This window comes from Gouania willdenowi, chromosome 1 (genome assembly GCF_900634775.1).
Source record: "Gouania willdenowi chromosome 1, fGouWil2.1, whole genome shotgun sequence".
Classification (NCBI taxonomy): Eukaryota; Metazoa; Chordata; class Actinopteri; order Blenniiformes; family Gobiesocidae; genus Gouania; species Gouania willdenowi.
The window spans coordinates 22,957,512-22,977,124 of NC_041044.1; the positions used below are offsets into that span (position 1 = coordinate 22,957,512).

Genomic DNA, 19,613 nt, shown 5'->3' on the forward strand with positions numbered 1-19,613 from the left:
TTTAACCCCCATTGCACCTTAATGTTGTTGGCTTATACAATTGTTACAAATTGTAATTTTTTTTTTTTTTTTTTTTTTTTCCTGCTCATTCCTTCCTCTTTAAAAATGTAAGCCTGTAAGCTTCATTTCTTGTTAATAAAAATAAAATAAATACTGGTTTACCGTGTTGCCTGCCTGACGTCATTGCCAACAAGGACTCTGATTGGCTTTCTCGTCTGCGCGTCACGCGAAACAGGAGCTGGAGTTCAATATTTTGAACTCAAGAGAACGGCGAAAATCACAAAAATCGGGAACGCGCCTTGCCACTGGAGAATAATTCGTCTCCCAGCGCGTCTTGATAACCTATCAGATCCAGTGACGCGGCGGTGACGTAACGCAGCAGAACGGTGGAAATTGTTAAAACGCAGATTGCTTGCATGCCGTCTAACTGTAAAGGCGCATGCGCACAGCCAGTCACACCACATGGACTAATCCCACTGACAAGTCACTGTCTGTGCAACCGACAGCGGGACGGACACATCCAGCAGCCTCTGACCGAGTAGACTCAACTCTTCTCCGCGTCGTTTGTTTTTCAATAGCGTCTTTTCTTCAATATTCATCCCGGGCTCCTTCTCAGAAAGCAGCCGTGAAACGGGCATGACAGGCGGACTGGAGGATGCTCTGTGCTCGGCTGCAGCGAAAGGAGACGCTGCCCAGGTGGAGAAGCTGCTCCGGGCCGGGGCGGATGTCAACGGGTGGAACCGCTTCGGTCGGACCCCGCTTCAGGTCAGTGTCTGCAGCCTCATCGGTCCTTTTTAACCACAACTCTGTCTGCTCATCACTTTTAAATAGCCTTTAAAACGCGAAGGGCTAGAAAACAAACACCAGCGCTCACTGTAAATGAATCCACTTTACTTTATGTTACCATTGTGGAACATGACAGAAGCAAAAGTAAGTAGTTATCTTCTAACACAACAATCTATAAAAAAAAAACTATAAAATACCTGAAAGTGAAAGAAAACATACCATTTTATAAAGGCTGTAAATCCTTCAGTAACACAGATGTATATGTATTTAGTTATCACTGAAGCTTTTTATTTTTATTTTTTTGCAACAAGGTGTAGTGTATAATGAAAAGGTCCGACAATTGTAATGTGCGCATTAGAAATAGCTTTGTAAAAAGGCTGAGAAATGTTCATGACACATTTTAAATTTTGTTTATTATTATTGTTATTTCTATTATTATCGTTATTGTTTTTTACAGGAGTAAATGAACTGCATCGTTTTTATATGAGAAGCATTTTATTTTTATTTTTTTCATTTAGAGAAAACAGGATGGGAAAAAGCTGGGTTGTTTATAATATTACATTTCCCCCTAAAGCGGAGTCTAATAATAATAATAATAATAATAATAAAAACAATACTGTTATAAATACAAAGACATTCCTATAAATGATATACCCGTCAAGTATCAACACACACACACACGCACGACACGCGACACACACGTACACACACGTACACAAGCCGGAAACAAGCCAGAAACAACTTTTCCGGCGAAAAACAACAAAGAACTCGAGTAAATGTGACAGAGCTAAACTTTAAAAGCAGCATGTGACACAGTTACACGTTCTGTTAGATTAGTAACTGAGGTTTTGTAGTTCATCACAGCAAATCAGCCAATCACAAGCGCCACAAAATATACACTCCTTTAAAAAAGTGTTAAAGAATGTAAAGTCTGTAATAAATGTGTCTAATAAGTCATTAGTGAATACCAGAGAACCACATTATCAGAAAATAAAATGTTAATCTTTAACTTAAAGACAAACAGTAAATATGCAACGTGTTGACATGTATATAAACTGTAAATATATTAAACAAACACATGTGCTTCACATACCCATTTATGTTTTTATTTAGGCTGTTTTATAATTTAGGAATTGTGCTTGGGCGATATATCAAGATTCACGATGTATCGAGTTTTCTATTTTGGCGATATAGAAAACTATAATATTTCATATATCATATGAATCAAAATACTAGTTTTAGGAGTCGCTGCTTTTACTTCTCAGAACAGAATGTAAAGCTCAGTTAAATGGATTAATGAGTGCACATATTGATCAGCTGTTTGTTAATAAATGTCCCTGTGTGCATTTTGCATCAGCAAATTTAACCCAGAATTGTCTTTCTGGTCAGACTTTATTTAATAAAATTATCTAGATTTATATCATATATCACCATTTTGAGAAAATATATTGAGATATGAGTTTTGGTCCATATCACCTAGGAATGTTCACAGCATTTCAATGTTAATAAAGGTTGACCTACCAGATTATAATGACATCATTGTATTTAGTAAGTGGTTGACAAGTGGCTATTTTAGATTTATTGTACACCTATATTAAAATATAAGGAATACTGGAGCTTGGTTGGGAGGGAGAGAAGGCTCGTAGCGGGCGCCTGAAAATGTCCCTTATTTTCAAATCCAAAACTTGACAGATATTATAAATGATTTATCAGATCTTTTAATAAACGCTGTAGTATCACTAACCTGGGTGTGTCCTGTCCGTAGGTGATGATGATGGGCAACCCTCGGGTAGCTCTTCTCTTACTGAAGTACGGAGCTGATCCTAATGTGTTCGACCCAACCACGGGTGCGACCCCGCTACACGACGCGGCCCAGACCGGCTTCCTGGATACCGTGCGGCTGCTGGTGCAGTTCCAGGGTAACCCTTTGGCCCGGAACAACACTAACCAGCTGCCGGTTGATGTGGCCTCGAAGGAGGACGTGGTTAGCTTCCTGCGGAGTCTGTGAAAATACCTGCCTTGGGTTTTCTTCTTCTATGGTGGTGCAAAGCGAGGCCTGCTGCTGACGAGGCCCCGCTGCACAAAACCACTACAACATGTGCACTGAATTATTTCTAGCGACAATTTATTAGCATACTGACTGGACGCAAATGTCGTTATTGTTTTGGTAACGAAATCAGGGATTATTGACAGAGTCACCATAAATTAGATCAATATCAATAATGTCTTATGGTCCGCGTTTAAACGCTTTCACTGCTTTCATGCACGTGCGCTTTGAACTAGATGTTCTTGTAGTTACGCTGGTATTATCAGCTTTTAAAGGTAGTACATCTAATGTACCAAATGTTTAATAACCTAAAGCTTTTAAACACTTTGCACCAGGGTTGGGGGGTCAATAACATATTTCAATTACAATTACACTTTCAATTACGATTACAGTGACCAGCATTGTTTCTAATTACAATTATTATTTTTTTAATCCTCAGAAAGTCAATTACAATGATGTTCTCAATTACTAAAGCTGAATTACAATTAATCACAATGACTGAATCTGAAATAAATAACCTAATAAAAGTTAACCTTCCTCTTCCTCTTATAATAACAGGTCCTAAATCAGCTGTAAAATACATTAAAAACAAAAATATATATCGTCCAATTTCTTTCCCATCTGTTGGTTACCTTGTTAGGCTTCTTAATCAATTAAAATATAGGTTTTAATATTTATAGTGTGAGCATCTGAGCCTTTTTTGTGTCTGTATACCACCAGATTTCAAATATTTTTTAAAATGGTAAAATGTGGGAAAGCTTTATATGAAACACTTCAATACTTGTAAACTACATATGTGTAGAACTGTACATGGAACTATAACATGGTTCCCCAGTTTTGCGTTAAATCGAATTGACAATTTTGTAGAATTTTCATGGCAATTACAATTAAAAAGTCAATTATTTAAACTCAATTACAATCTAATTATGATTACGACAGCAACAGTTTTTTTTTTAAAAAAAAAAAATGACAATTACAATTATGCCATAAGTGTAATTAATGATCAATTACGTGATTACAATTATAATTGACCCCAACCTTGCTTTCCATGAACTAAAATTAATGTCTGGTTGATAAAGTCTCTCATTTAGCCTGTGCAAACTGATACTTTTTATCCAATCATTTGGATTAAAGTGCAAACAGTTGTGAGCTTTTAAATATTGTTTCTTCCTAAAGTGTTCTGCAAAATAAACTTTATTGGCGTCTTTGGTTATTTTGAATTATTATCTTTCCATAATTTGTATTTATTGCATGATTTTAGTTCTTTTTATGCAGCCACATGCAAAGCTTGATTGGGATGAACTCGATCAAGATCTGGTTGACAATTTAGATTATTACATAAGGTGTGAAGTTATGTTGATTATCTTATCTATCAAAAATAACTATTTTGGAATTATTTTAAATAAACTGTAGTTTAAAGCTGTTACCCCAATATAGTTTTTTTTTTTTCATATGAGAAAATCATAATGTATGCTTCATAGATCATTGAATCATTTACTCCAAAAAGAAAGGAAAAAGGTTGAAATTGCAGCTTGATTGTTTTTATCTTTACAGCCAACACTGTTAACATTGTGGGTTGTGGAGTTGTGGAGACGAGTGCATAGAAGAAAAACAACAAGAATCAACTAAAAACACTTCTATCTTTTTAGAGGACTCCGCATCCCACAATGCAATGCGCAAAAATGTCAATAAACGGAGGTGTTTAGGGTTAAGATGAAAACAAACTTTTTAAGCAGCAATTTAAAAAAATGTTCCTTTTTTTTTGGAGTAAATGGCGTTCGATTCATTGATCTGTGAGGACTACACTATGATTGTGTCAAATAAAAAAAGTTAATGCTGCTTCCCCTGACAACCATTCAACATCACACCAAACCGACTGTTTCGATGAATAAACATCTTTAATTGATTTGCAGATTTTCTTCATCAAATGTAATGAGACAATGTGTTGTGTGTCGTAAAAGTCTAACCAACAATGAGTAGCAAAAGTGAACATTAATGGATACAAAACATAAGGTGTTCAAAACGTTTTACTTCAAATGCCTTCCAGAAAAAAAAAAAACAGTTCAAACTACGACAGCTGTATAGGTGATCATGGGTAACAAGCACCATGCAAGAAATTACAGTCCCACTTAAAATGGTTCAAACTGAACAAATGAAGGAATCTTGTGTGATAAGATGAAACTGTTGCCTTCCACCGATAAATGAGCATTCATATATAGAATCAGTGGGAAGATGAGGGATTATACGTGTTGTTTTGATTCAAGACAGAAAGCTAGACTCCGCTGGAGGTTTGTGAGGCACTTTAGTCGTGATTCACTGATGACAAATCAACAGACCACAGTTGAGCCCATTGTCTGTGTCTGGAACGGTGCGAGTGTTGTCTGGGATCTCATTCTCCTACTTGGACATTTCTGTACGCTCAGTGTTTTGGTAACATCACAGATGATTGTGCCATCAGCTGAAAGAGAAGAAAGCAGCTTTCACTTTATTGCAGTGGAAGATAAAGAGAAACTCAGGGCGTGGCAGGAGTGTTTTAATCGCACTGAAGACGAGATCAAACAGTGCAGTTATAAAACGTGATCAATTAGTAATCCTCCAGGATTTAATTTGCAGTAGATTTACCTTTAAATAAGATATGGCACAAACAGGAACTACAAAAAAAGTTATTGTGTTTCATGCTTGAACTTGCGAAGGGAAGTCAATTTATTAAATGCAAATGGATACATCTGTTATGAAAACATACACCTCAGTGTTTCTGTGAATAACGTAATCCATACGTATTATTCTCATTAAACATAGTATTATAATCAGAAGTGTAAAAAGTACTGATATATCCTACCATGGGCGGTGCCAGGGAGGGGCTAAGGGGCACTGAAGCCACCCCTAGAATACCCATAACACTTCCCAAGCACCCCCCAAAAATTCTGTGGTTTATTTAGATTTTTTTAAAGTTAGACTACCATAATTTACCTATCATTTGAAAATGAATAAATACATAAATAAAACAAATTTGTAGAATAAAAACATATATCCAACACAAGGGGATTTGGAAAATGAGAGCAACAGGCATTGAACTTTTGACCTTACTTCACTCTTGGCTACTTCCCTATGTTAGCCAAAACACACATGTGTTATTAGCAAAGGGGAACAACAACATGGATTGTTTTCTAGTCCCTAAACGGGCACAAGTGGAATCAGAGACTCAATTAAAAACTGGACAAGACCAGTGTGATGCATCTAATGCAGGTAAGGGTGTGCAATCAGACGATATTAGAACCTAAGGATTAAAACATGACGACAATCTGCCAAATCATGGAGATGGTAGAACCGTCTGTAATTCACATTCTATCCCTTGCGGTGCCGTGTCTGTGCCATATGTCTGTGGCCCATACACAGCACATATAAAGGTTTTTTTTCTCTGCCAAATCACACCATTTATAAGTCAGGCTCATGTCATCACTATAGACAAAAAACTCAAAAGTGGCACAAAATGTTGATATTAAGCTGCTAGAGATTAATAATGGGGTCTTGGAGGCATTTTTATCCACTGACTTTGACCTATTCCTGTTTTCACTTGTAAAACTATATTGAAAATAAAAATGAATGGAGTTTATATCGCCTATTGCCATTTTGTGGAAAAATATTGAGATAAGAATATTGGTCCATATCACCCAGGCCTAATGTAACACATACACACACCTTTCCTGCCCTATGCTTCTTTAATGATATGCTGCAGTATAACTGAAATTTCTGCATTAAAACTGAAAAGACTTCTACTTCTGACTGACATTTGCAGCACTTTGGTCTACGAAGTGATTCTGTAGGAAAACCCTGTTATATGTGTTTAGTTTTATTCTCAGTTATGTTGTTACTAGCCCTTTAAGAGGAATGTATTTTAGCACAGTTCTTCCTGCTGCATGCATGAGCAGAGTGTGTTGCATGTTGACCAGCTGCAGAGCTGCACGTGTGTGTTTCTATCCTGTTCCATGGAAGATGTGTGTACATGAGTAATGTAAGCAGTGGCTGATTCATGTTCTAACTCATGACAATGCATCTTGAAGGATATTTGTGTTTACATGTTAGCTAACTCATGCATCCTGGTTATGCTAGCTATGCTGTCCTTACTTACATTGCTGTTAGCATGCATTGAAGAGGGTTATTTTCTGATTTACGTTATTATTTCTCTTGCTAATTGCTTATGTTGATTATTGCCACCCATGGTCATTATATTTGCATTATATGAGTGTTTGCTTGTGAGTTAAGTGCTTTTATGATGCTTTGTGTGTGTTAATACTTATGCAGCTTTATTCACATGTGTGTTAAATTACTGATATGCTTTATACTGCTGCATTGTGTTTACAGAACCACGTTCTTCCAAGTAAAGCCTTTATAAATCCTGAACTGCCTCCGTGACTCTCTAACCGGAGTCACACTCCCATAGTGTCGCCGGCTCTATTCCCCGCACCCTGTAGAGGCCCCGAACCTCTCTTTCAGATTCCATTATTTATTTTTCAACTCAAATAGCTTATTTGTTCTATACTTTCATTTCAGAGTGTAATGACACAATAAACTGAATAATTTTCAATAAGAAAATGGAAAAAGTGTGGTGTTCTAAAACTTTTGACCTGTAGTGTATGTGCGCACATGTGTGTGTCGCGCCCTCGCGGGTGTTGCAGCAGAAATTAAACTGGTAACCGGCATGGAGAACCCTTAATCTCAGAGCACCTACGCCTAAAAGTTGAGCAACCCCATAGCAAAAGAAAATGTCTGGAGCCGCCCCTGTATCCTACTCAAGTAGAGGTACTGCTACTTGATTGAAATTGGACACAAGTACAAGTAAGTCATACACAAAATACTCAAGTCCAAGTAAAAAGTAGCTCAATTAAACAGTAAAAGTTAGTACTTACTTTCAAAACCCCTGACGTTTATCTTTGGTAATAAATCTTTTCACGATTCCCTTGCATACAGTAAACATCTCATGGATAAACTTAAAAAGAAAGAGATTGCAGAATTGGAACTTTTTTTTTTTCCCCCCCACAAAGGCGTCTGTATAAACTAAAAGGTTTGTCAAAATGTACCATTTAAAAAAAAAAAAAAAAACCCAATGAATCCAATTAAAAAAAAAAAAAAAAGTAAAGCTAAATTTATTAACTCTAAAACTGAGAAAATAACCTCGATTCAATGCCGTTTTGGTGCGGTGCATTACGTTGAATCTGGTTGGTCGACTATGATTGTTGTCTGATCATTTCATTTTCCGTAGTCTCACAATGTCCGTTGATCATTTTAAAACTGAAAAAATATAAAATTTACTCAGTCAGAGTAGGGTGTAGAAATGTTTCAACTTTTAAAATGTACTTAAGTACAAGTAAAATTATTGATTTAGAAATATACTCAAAAAAGTCCAGGTACCCTAAAAGCAACACAATTACAGTAATGTGAGTACTTGTAATCTATTACTTTCACCTCTGATTAACATCAGTAATAAGTGTGACTCTTTAGCTGCAGCAGCACAGCATAATGTGTCACATTGTCTAAGACGTTCCCAGGGATAGAAGTGTACTGAGATATATTTTTAAATTATTCTTGGTAAACTGTGAAAACCCACAGACTGCATCACAAACAAGCTTTTACATTGAGATAGTTTGGCTTAAGTTTCACAGATGGTCTTTCACAACATTCCCAGGCTTACTCATTAAAAATGAATCGATAAAGTTGACATCTTACTTTAGAAGTCTTTAACGTCTGAGCCCAATCCATTTGACTAATCTGGGGTATTGCGGTTAGCAGGATACTGCTGGCTTTGTTGGCGTTCTCCTTCATTGTCTTCAACACGTTGTCGACGCAGACCTGAGACAAAAACAAGGGAAAAAACAAGTAAAGCATTAATGATCAACTGAAAACAAACAAAGCAACACATTAGGATGAAATACCTCTACTGTTAGGGTGAGTGTGCAGGATTTGTTCATTCTGACTGTGTGGGGACATTGTTTTCTACCACAGGCCAAAACAAAGTGGTTATTTGCAGTGAAGTTTTGCAGTCATGCTTTGACAACACAGCCTACACAGAGTGAAAGAAAGCCTATATATATATATACATATATATATATACATATACATATATATATATATATCCTCTTTGCTGTGCACAACAGTGCCACATTATATAATGATACAGATGAAAAAACAATGGCCCTCATTTATCAACCTTGCATGAAAACGGGTGCAAATTTGAGTGCACATTTGGTTGTACGACAGGACCAACGTATGATTCAATAAACATTCGTTTTTGACCAAACCCAGCGTAAAAATGATCGGGTGTTGATAAAGCCGGCGGCTGAAATTGATTGTCATTAAAGAGTAACTAAACCCCTGCTTTTTCTGACCTGCCACTAGGAGAGAATTTTTAAAAATGCCTTGATTATAGGCGGGGCTCCTGGAGCAGTTAAGACACGCCCAGTCTATACTATAAAATCTCCAATGAACTATCAATGCTATGTTAACTAGCTACTCAATACTCAATATAGCTTTCTATTCACTCTTCTCTCAGTCCAACCTACTCACCACAGATTGTACAGCCCACAGGTGCTAGTTTTTAGAAAAGGGGCGGAGCTAACAGTGCTTGTTTGTGATGGAAAATGCTACCAAAACAACACATGATCTTGTTCTCAGCCAACAGCAAAAATCAATTGTAGTAGCTGGGTTTCAACCAGTGTTGTGCTAGTTACTGAAAAAAAAGTAACTAGTTACCGTTACTAGTTACTTCATTCACAAAAACAGTTGTGCTTACTACGGGAGACTGTGAAGATGTAATGAGAGATCTTTCCCTTGCAGCTCAGGAAAAAATGATTTTCCCAACTAGAACCTTAGACAGGTTGTTAGTGTATAAAGATAAGAATACTGGACTCTTGATGTGTGGAGAGAGAGTGCAATGTTTTAATGAAGATAAAACCAGCGTCCCAATTTACCACGAGGCTTGAATCTAAACATTGTTGGCCTGGGAAGCTCACCACGCCAATCATGAGGGAACTGCAGGAACACTACTGAGGATGAGGAAAAAAGCCTGGGTGATTAAAGGGAGAGGACTAGCTAAAAAAGTAGTAAGCTCATGTTGTGTCTGCAGAAAGATGAGGGCAAAGTACTGCCAACAAGTCATGAGCGACCTCCCACCTGAACGGACAAATCCTGCAAAACCATTTCATTATACATGTCTGAGAGGACATCCCCAAAGATCGTGGTCAGACCCTGGTACAAACTTTGTAGGAGCAAAGCCTGCCCTCGTCAAACTCTATGCCTGTCTGGAAAAACTTGATGAATCAAGAATTGAGGAAGAAGCTTCCAAAAGTGGAACAGAAAGGTCTTGGGAAATTCACCCAGCAGATTCGCCCCACAGAAATGGATCAACAGAGGCAGGTGTTAAGGTGGTGAAGAAAGCCCTCAACAATCTTAGAGGAAGAGGAGAGTTGACATGGGGAAATTCCAGACATTCCTTTTTATGGCAGCAAATCTAGCAAACGAGAGGCCGATAGATGCTAGGGTACAAAGCCAAGAAGATTGTGCAGTGATTCTCAACTGGTGGGTCGGGACCCAAAAGTGGGTTGTGGACCTGTATTGGTGGGTCGTGGACAGCTGGTCAAAAATTAAAAAAAATACTTAATATCTCTCATGTTGGACTTGTCTTTTATTTTAAAACAAACTTTTCTTTTGACAAGCATGCTGTGAAATGCATGTTGCACAGGAAAATATATAGATATTATAAATGTTTGTTTTCAACAGATATTTTTGAAAAACTAAATTTGGTTGGTTGAATTATAAAGAAAAGTGGGTCGTGATTTAATGGCAATGGCAAAATGTCCTAGGGTCCTAGGGTGAGACCAGTTGAGAACCCCTGGTGTAGAGTAGATAAGGCCAAACTCTCTCTTGTTGGGGCGAGCTAGTCCCTGAGGCGATCCAATTTGATAGTTATCCGTAAAAAATAATCCAGGTTATTCAATCTGAGGTCAGCAAGTTTTGGAAGAATTGGTGTCAATTCGCGGGTCCGAATCTTTTCGTCAGAAACAAGTAGCACACCAGAAAACGGAATGTTGCTATTGGTGACATTGTTTGGCTTGCAGACCAAAATGCTCTAAGGGGGCAGTATAAATTGGCGAGAGTTGTAAAAGTCAACCCTGATGAAAAGGGTGTTGTCAGAGACGACCATGTACGGATCTTCCCCAACTATTCGGTACCGATCACTAAAATTGAAGGAAAGCAGAAAGAACATAAGAAAGGAACAAAAAAAAAACATGCAATCCAAAAATCCCAAGCACGATTCTCTCCACAGGGATGTGAGACGTCTTGTTGTGATACTACCAATAGAAAAAAAAGAGGGAACTTGAAAGACTTGTGACCACCTTGGGTTTAAAAACCAGTTAGTTAGTCAAGTGGGAGGTGTGATGTCCAAACCATCCAAAAAAGAATTAGACATATTTACTTTCTTATTTCTGTCTTTTCCTTCTCATCTTCTTTCTTTTAAAGTTAATCATTTTCTTTTGCTGGGCTGTCTAGTTGCATGGGGCAGGGCCTTAAAAGGGCGGTGCACAATTATATAGGGTTGGATCAGCTGGAGACGCTGCATAATGGGCAGACGACGTCACCTCAGAGCAGCAGGGCGCACGAGAGTGCAGTGTATGTTAATCCATGATTAATGTGCTTGGGGAAGGCATGAGTTTGACCGCAGATGGTATGGCCTGATCAGTGAGAGGTCATCCTTTCTTGTTAGAATAATTTGATTTGAGTAGTGTTTAAGTAAAGAAAGAAACTATTTGGTTAAATAACTAAAGTAAAATGATTAAAATTAAGTCTTTAGTTAAAGATAAAGAAAAAGTTCCAGTTAATGTCATAAGAAAATTAAAATAGATGGTTTAAAGTGATGGATATTAATACTTAACACTTAGTAAAATGTGTGTTTACAATTTAATTAATAAATTAACAATAAACAAATAAGTAAATACATAAATAAATAAAATTAAATGTGTATGTAATGTAATTGATGATACAAGTCTTTCCAAGTTCAAATAAATTTCAAACTAAGGATTTATAACTAATTTTTAAATTAAGTATATTTTAGGTTTGATTTCTGGTATATTGTGTATTGGTTTATTGGTAATTTGAGCACACTGTTTAATATTACAAAAGCATTTAGTTAAAAGCAGGAAAAGGGATCAAGTTAACTAAAAATAATAGTCCTGGTAAATTTAGATTATTTAATTTCAATGCATATATAAAATTCCAGCATGAAAAAATTGTTAATTATCCTTTGATTTTAACTTTCCCTCTTCTTCCTTTGTCCAGGTTAACAACCTGCTTACCCTGCTTAACCAAGAAACAGTTAAAGTAGCAGTCTGTCCAGCAGTCTGTAACCCTGGGTCAAGGTTTCATTCACCCAAGGGTACCTGGTGGAAGCAGCCCAGTAACTGAGCTGCTGCTGAGAGAAGCATCCGACAGCCGGCCCCAAAGTCTCAGGGCCTCTTCCCGCCCTTGGAGGGGTGCAGGTGCCGCGTGGGCCCCGCTGCTTTTTGGAGGTCTGAAGGCTTACATTCTCCAAGCCTTGGGTTCCCGGCCCAGTACTGTGCTGCCCAGGTCGTTGCCGGGGTCTATGCTGTATTGGTCTAGGGGCAGAGTATCCAGTTGGTCGGTACGTCTGCGGCCGAGTGGCTTGGGGTACCCCCCCGCCTACTGGTGGAGGGCCTGCTTCTGTGCCTACCAGCGAGATTGTTGCCTGGTTTGTTTTGCTTGAGCAGTCCGCTCCAGCGCTTCCACGGCTGCGGATCCGAACAGCGACCCCGGCTCCACTGGAACACTGCGTAGTGTCCGCCTACAGGCCTCTGTGAGTGGTGACTGTGCCAGCCGCACCTGCTGATGGGCCTGGACCAGTGTGGACACTGTGCGTCTCAGTTCCCATGTCATCAGTGCAAATGCCTGAAGAGAGGCGTCACTAAAGCTATGTAGTTAAGAGTCCAGTGAAGCTTCCTGCAGTGATGCTGAGAGGGCCAGCATGAAGTGGGACATTGAATTGCCAATCCTACCCATGCGAGCTGCTGCCTCGTACGCTTTGATGAGCAGGTCATCTGTCACCCTGCACTGGGGACAAGGACACCTTGCCTCCGGTCTGAGAGCCTCATCCGTAGAGACAATCAGGCTAGCAATAGCGGGCTCCACTGCCGGCATATGCCCCAGACCAAACTTGGCAGCCTCGTGCATAGCCGCAAGGGTGCGACCATCAGCCAATGGATGATGGTCGTACCCTTGCAGCTATGGGGCATCAAGTTGTAGGCGAGCTAAAGCCATACGCATTACAGATCCCATCGAGGACCCCTCCGAGCCACCTGCTGAGCTGTGGGCTGAAACACCTGAGGCCCCCCCAACGCATGGGAGGCTGTGTCGTCGCAGACTGATGCGGTCTCTCCAAACTCCGTAGCCGAAGCTGCAACAGACATGTCATCTTTGCCGAATGCTGTCTGAGCCAAGGTAGGGGAGGATGAACCCCTAACAGCCGACTCGGCCGATAGGACCCAAAAAGCAGCCTTCATTTGGTCAAGTTCTGTCGTGAGCAAATCAACCTTAGATGCTAAGCCAGAGTGCTTAGTCTTCCTCTTTGTAGGTGGGCACTCTGCTGGCCCCTCGCGATGTCTACACCGGCTGGGAGGAAAACCACCTTGCTGCTGGCCTGGGGGAAACTGGGTCGGAGCCAGTTGGTCTGGTTGGGAGAAAGCATCCATGAGCTGTTCCACCTGTTCTGAATATGTGACTGCTTGTTCTCAAATGACAGCAGAGGCTTGTTTATTATTAATTTTTGGACCCAGTCAGAGTTGGCTGTGCTGAACCACAAATGCGCACACTCAGAATAGCGTACACAAGCTCAGACCTGATGTGAGATTTGATCGTAGCGTACGATCACGTCAGAATTGATAAATACCAAAGCTTGCCTAAATATGGCCGAACGCACGTCGTACACTCAGATCTGAACGTACGAACGGTTGATAAATGAGGGCCAAAAAGTGCAAAAATAAATAGTTTGCAAAGAGGGCTGTGTAGAAATGTAAATGTAATTTATATCTTGTAACGTTATGCTCATGCAAACATGAGGGAATATTGTTGTGTATGCAAATGTACTAATACAGTCATAACTAATAATATAGTTTTTCCATCCTGTTTGCTTGACCCTGCTATGCTTTGTAATCATGTCCAATTCAAAGTCTAAGCTGTGTGTGTGTGTGTGTGTGTGTGTGTGTGTGTGTGTGTGTGTGTGTGTGTGTGTGTGTGTGCGTGTGCGGATGAAAACAGACTATCTGATGACTCATTTGTGACTCAACCTCCTCTGGCAGGGCTTCCATAGGAGATTGGCAGAGGAGTCGACTATACAGGAAGATAAGGAGGTGTTATTAGGCTGGAAGCGGGTGAAGAGCTGGGTGGGTGCTGGGTGGAAGGATGTGGCGAGGGTTCTGCAACCGGAGGGGGAAAAGGTCAGCGTCCGGAACTCGGAAGTAAGTAGTGATTTGAGCTCCATCGGTAACAAATAAAGCCGCAGCTCGCCCACGCGCAGATCAACAGCAGAGTGCTTCTAGTAGGGAGCGTCATTCAGAAACCAAACCAAGCCACAGAAAACCCCGAGCTGCATACGGTGCGAAAAGCTCACAATTTAAAACAGGGATTTAAAAGTCTTTATTATTAACAATTAAAAAAGAAGCAGTGTGTCTTAAACAATTTAAACTATCTGAAGTGCCCCCTTTCTCTAACTTTTGAATCCAAGTACTCCCTTATGTCCGACTCAAACATTTTGCTCAGAATTCTGTGAAAAAACAACTATAGAGCATAATAATGGAATGAATGAGTGATAACACATTTTAAAGAATCTCATTTTGTAAATAAAGAGAATGAAACAGAATGTATTGCCTCCTGAATGGATTTATTTGTATGGTTTTTATCAGTTATGGTACCCAACACTGACTCTTGTATTTTCAGTTCATGTTCTAATCAAGATCATTTCTATCATAATTTTTTGTGTACTTTGTTGTTGACTTGTTTTTCTGTTCTTTTTATTATTGAGAATATTTTTTTCTTATTTTGTTGTTTTTGTGTGTTGTTGGTATTACTTAAATTATTCTCTCTCAGTGTGTGGGCTTTCGGTGTCATTTTGTATATTTTGAAGTGATCTTGTGTATTTTGTCTTTGTTGTCATTTTGTGAGTTGCTGGTAATATTTAGTATGATTATTATTTAAAAACTAGAAATAAACATTATAACACCCCATCTTTTTAATGCTTTCATTTGTTAATTTTCCCCTCTCTCTCTCCCAAGTACCCCTTGTAGTGCCATCGTGTACCCCCATTTGAGAAACACTGATTTAGGGCTCTATTCTCCCTTCTGGACTTAAGCGCTTTTATGCGCACCTGCAGTTAGGCGCTTCTCTCCTATGTGGAGCCAAAAACCGCGTAGTCTGTGAATGAAGGCGGGTTGAAGGAAAGGAGGTGGTGATGTCATTTTTTTGCGCTGTCAAGAAATCACGGAACAGAGTTTGCCTCAAAGCTTGTAAATATCATTGAAATCCGTGAAAATGATAAAGTTCACTTTTATTTTCAAACAGCAGCTGAGTGATCACAATATCTGAAGTCTCTGGCCTAGTGGAGTTCATGTTCATGGTTCTTTTTCATGCCCTGGGTGAGAGTGGCTGTCATACAGTTTAAATAGTGGTTCTTAAACTTATTTTTTCCCCAAGTACCCCCTTTGTCCCACTACAACGTTTTGTTCATAATACTATAAAAAAACAACTATGGAGCATAATGATGGAATGAATAAGTAAAAACACACATTTTAAAGAATCCCATTATAAATACCGTATTTTTCGGACTATAAGGCGCACCGGATAATAAGGCGCACTATCAATGAATGGGTCTGACTGGGTCTATTTTCATACATTAGGCGCACCGGACTATAAGGCGCACCAATTTGTTATTATTATTATTATTATTAAGACGCATTAAGTGAAATAAAATAGTCAGATAAGTCAAACTTTATTCAATTCATTAACAATAACTCTCAACATTGTTCAGGTTTAACACATAAAATACAGAACAATACACTCACTTTTTCAGTTCAGTATGTTGAAGCACAGTAGTTAATTTCATACATAAGGCGCACCTGATTATAAGGCGCACTGTCAATTTTTGAAAAAATTAAAGGATTTTGAGTGCGCCTTATAGTCCGAAAAATACAGTAAGTATAAAAAACAGTATTTAGTGGCTCTTGAATGGATTTATTTCTACAGATTTTTATAATTTTCTGTCATCTCCCACCTGGTGTGGGATCAAGAGTAACCCTTGTATTTTCAGTTCATGTTCTAATCAAGATCAATTTCACCATCATTTTAGAATTTTTAAACTAAAAATAAACATTATAAAACCCCATATTTGTGTGTTCATTTTTCACTATTTCTCTCTCTCGCGTACCCCCATTTGAGAAACACTGGTTTAAATCATACTTTCCTTTACTTTAATAATAAACAATTCTTTGCTAAATGTTGCATTTCCCCAACCTATTCAATATATGCAGAAATATAATCATTGTGAGATGTGTCAAGCTTTAAGATGTTAAACAAAAAAAAGTGAAGTAATTCAAATTTGACTCTAGAGTGGTGTAGAAATATACTGTGGTTGAAAAATTTCAATTGTGTTATATCTAATGCAGCAGAGAAAATGTCAGTCAGGAAATGAAGTCAATCTTGTGCTGAGCGTCTTTTATAGCTCACTAGGAACATAAAAGCAATTTAAAAAAACAAAGGTCGGGACCCCATGACTCACCGCCTCCTCGTGTTCCTTCCAACAGTCGTAGTCGGTTGCCAAGGCGATGCTGGCGTAACACAGCCCAGCCTCTTTGGCGAGCACCACCTCTGGCACAGTGGTCATGTTGATGACATCAGCCCCCCACTGACGAAACATGAGGCTCTCTGCCCGCGAGGAAAAGCGAGGCCCCTCGATCGACAGCATGGTCCCTCGCGTGTGACACTTGATGCCCTGACCGCGCGCCACCTCGATCAGAACCTTCACCACCACAGAACAGAGCAAAAAGTTCAAACACTCATCAACACAGGAGCCAAACATGTGGGAACATGGTATTTTTCTTTGTTTTAGCTACGATTAACAGCTGGGAATAGCTTTCCAAAGTCAGTTAATAATTCATTATTGCAAAGATTTAGTCATTAGCCAATTACAAGCCAGAGAACAGGAACAAAGTTGTTACTACCACAATACAATATCTTTAATTTTTTTATTTTGGAACAAGCATGACAAAGACGGAAACAAGATCATAAATGTACGATACACGGTATACTTGTGCATGTGTGTGTGTATGAGGTAGGAGGGATGGGATAGAAGAAGACAACAAAATAAAAAGTAAATAATAAAAAACGACAGTTGTTTACCATTAATAAAAAGAAAGACAAACAAAAACAAATAAATAAAAAGGAAACAAATATTTTTAAAAATAGACAAAGGGAAAAGTAAAGAGTATATATTCACAAATAAATATAATAATAAAAAGGGAAAAACTACGACAATAGCTATTTAAAAAACATTTCTAAACGCATGTATCTTTAAAAATAACAGAAAATGGTACAAAAATATTATTTGACCGATTTGTTATTTTGGTACATAAACAAATTTGTTTTAGAAAGTTGAAAACCATGAGTATAGCTTACTTAAATTTATGTTTGTTATTTGTGAACAATGCAATCATAATATTCTTTATTTATATTGCACATTATGTCAGCACTCAGTGATAAAAATAATAAAACACAATTTTCAAGCTCATTTGTTGTTTTCATTGATTCAGTGTCATGTACCAAACCCATTTAAATTGGAAAAACGGTTGCTTCTCGTGTCAAAAATTGTAATGAGATTAATTTAGATTAATTAATTACAAAGTATCGAATTAATTAAAAAAAAAATTCTTTTAATAGAGCCCCACCACTACTTTTTGCTTTTATTTTTTTTTTTACTAATACAAATTCAAAACCTTTGGACTAAAGTAAAACTGAGGTGCCAACAATGCAAAAAGAATAAATACAAAATAAATAAATAATTCAAAAAAGAGAGTTTAGAAAGCTGTATATAGCAATAGTTTTAGACGTGCATATATTAGACTAAATGCAGATATCACTGTATGGAGGATGTCTGTGTATACGTGGTAGGCTGCCTAAGCATCTGTGGACTCACCTCCCTGGTTCTGTTGCAGAAAGGCTCGGCCATTGGGATGTGGCACACACCTGGAGGGCTGGTGGGCCGGCCGTCATAAAGTGTTTGCGCTCTCTTAGTAGTTCTGACAAAGTAGAAAAAAACTGTTTTTATAAAGAAAAAACAACAGCAAAGCTACATGGACCAAAAGGAACAGTTATTCTATTTATTCAATGAAGTTCAAGTGCTGAATATTAACAAACACAGCGTAGCAGGTTTTATGTTTGCGAGGATTAATGAGTCATAGCATTATTATCACAAACGTCCATACTATGATTGTGTCGATCAGTGGTTAGCACACTGCTCAGGACCAACACAGGAATTTGCTCCTTCTCCATGGTGAGGAATGACAAAAAAGGGTGTTCTCTGAATGCGTGCACGTGCGTGCGTGTGTGTGTGTCTCATTTGAATGAGGCTTTGATTGCTATAGGAATGTGCAGCAAATGTGAGTCAAAAACTATGACAATAGCTATTTAAAAAACATTTCTAAATGCATGTATCTTTAAAAATAATAGAAAATGGTACAAAAAGATTATTTGACCGATTTGTTATTTTGGTACATAAACAAATTTGTTTTAGAAAGTTGATGAAAACCATGAGTATAGCTTACTTAAATGTATGTAACAATAACAAGAAAAAAAAAGATTAAGTAAAAAAATACAATTTTTATTTCATATCCCTGAAAGACAATAAATTGAAAAAGTGTCCTATGAACAGTGACACTATTTTAGTGCAACATTTCTGTAAATAAGTGTCAACATACAAATGTAAACTAACAAGTATCTCCAATAGTGCTTTATGTAAACAACAAATAGTGTCTTTCTTACCAGTGACACCATTATAGTGCATTATTCCAGTAAACAATATATTGGTTTCTTCAACAAACAGTGATAAAAATTTCTGTGAAGACGTACCTGCACATTTTAGTGAAAAAGAAGAAAAGGTTTTTTTTAAAAAAATAAAAAATAAATAAATAAATAAATTAAAAAAGCGATACTTAGCGGGAGCATATCGATAATCGATCGTGCGGAAAAATATCACGATATATCGCCGTATCGAGATATTGTCACACTCCTAGGACAAACAGAGACGCACCCCGTTGACAGGTGGCAGATGTGCTTCCTCATAAACACAGTTTGGCACTGCAGTGACGGGTGAAACAGCGGCTGTATCGGTCACGTGACTTTTTCTAAAAGTGATACGCGCACCGACACGGGGTTTCATTCTCTGAGCTTGACGCATGCACCAACGCATCGGTGTTGGAGGATCCATCACTACTCCTGATCCTGCCCTATGCTCCTTTAACCTACAGGGCTTGAAATGTGTGCGTTTGATGTCAAATTAAATAGATTACGAAACAATAGGCACAAGCTGGGCAAACATAGTTATGCTTTTTATTTGATGAGCGGCCTCTTTGTAGCTTTATCTCTTTTGAAGTTTATCTCATCCGATAGGAAACAAATAAAGGAGTTGATAACCAGATGACTACTGGGTTGAAGAAGCCATTTAGCCCGC

The 19,613-nt window shown here is 38.3% G+C and overlaps 2 protein-coding genes across 2 annotated transcripts in view; one reads left to right on the forward strand and one right to left on the reverse strand.

Annotated features, from left to right (window-relative positions):
* The first annotated feature begins 368 nt into the window (after nucleotides 1–368).
* On the forward strand, nucleotides 369–3,255 carry LOC114465994 (cyclin-dependent kinase 4 inhibitor B-like). Its single transcript, XM_028451414.1, has 2 exons — nucleotides 369–765; nucleotides 2,552–3,255. Exons 1-2 carry the CDS (start codon nucleotides 637–639, stop codon nucleotides 2,792–2,794), a joined length of 372 nt encoding a protein of 123 aa, XP_028307215.1. The 5' UTR covers nucleotides 369–636; the 3' UTR covers nucleotides 2,795–3,255.
* A 1,640-nt stretch (nucleotides 3,256–4,895) lies between these two features.
* The window catches only part of mtap (methylthioadenosine phosphorylase), a 43,416-nt gene continuing 28,698 nt past the window's right edge, over nucleotides 4,896–19,613 (reverse strand). Inside the window, exons 6-9 of the mRNA XM_028461218.1 lie at nucleotides 18,081–18,183; nucleotides 16,668–16,907; nucleotides 8,558–8,680; nucleotides 4,896–5,291 (exon numbers count right to left, since the gene is read on the reverse strand). Coding sequence (XP_028317019.1) covers nucleotides 5,253–5,291; nucleotides 8,558–8,680; nucleotides 16,668–16,907; nucleotides 18,081–18,183 — 505 coding nt within the window. The 3' untranslated portion in view covers nucleotides 4,896–5,252. The remainder of the gene's footprint in view (nucleotides 5,292–8,557; nucleotides 8,681–16,667; nucleotides 16,908–18,080; nucleotides 18,184–19,613) is intronic.

Excerpts from the sequence above, each read along its gene's own strand:
- LOC114465994 (XM_028451414.1), top strand. The coding sequence starts at position 637 with ATGACAGGCGGACTGGAGGATGCTCTGTGCTCGGCTGCAGCGAAAGGA. Across the intron at positions 766-2,551 it reads TCGGTCGGACCCCGCTTCAG|GTGATGATGATGGGCAACCC; the intron begins GTCAGTGTCTGC and ends TCCTGTCCGTAG.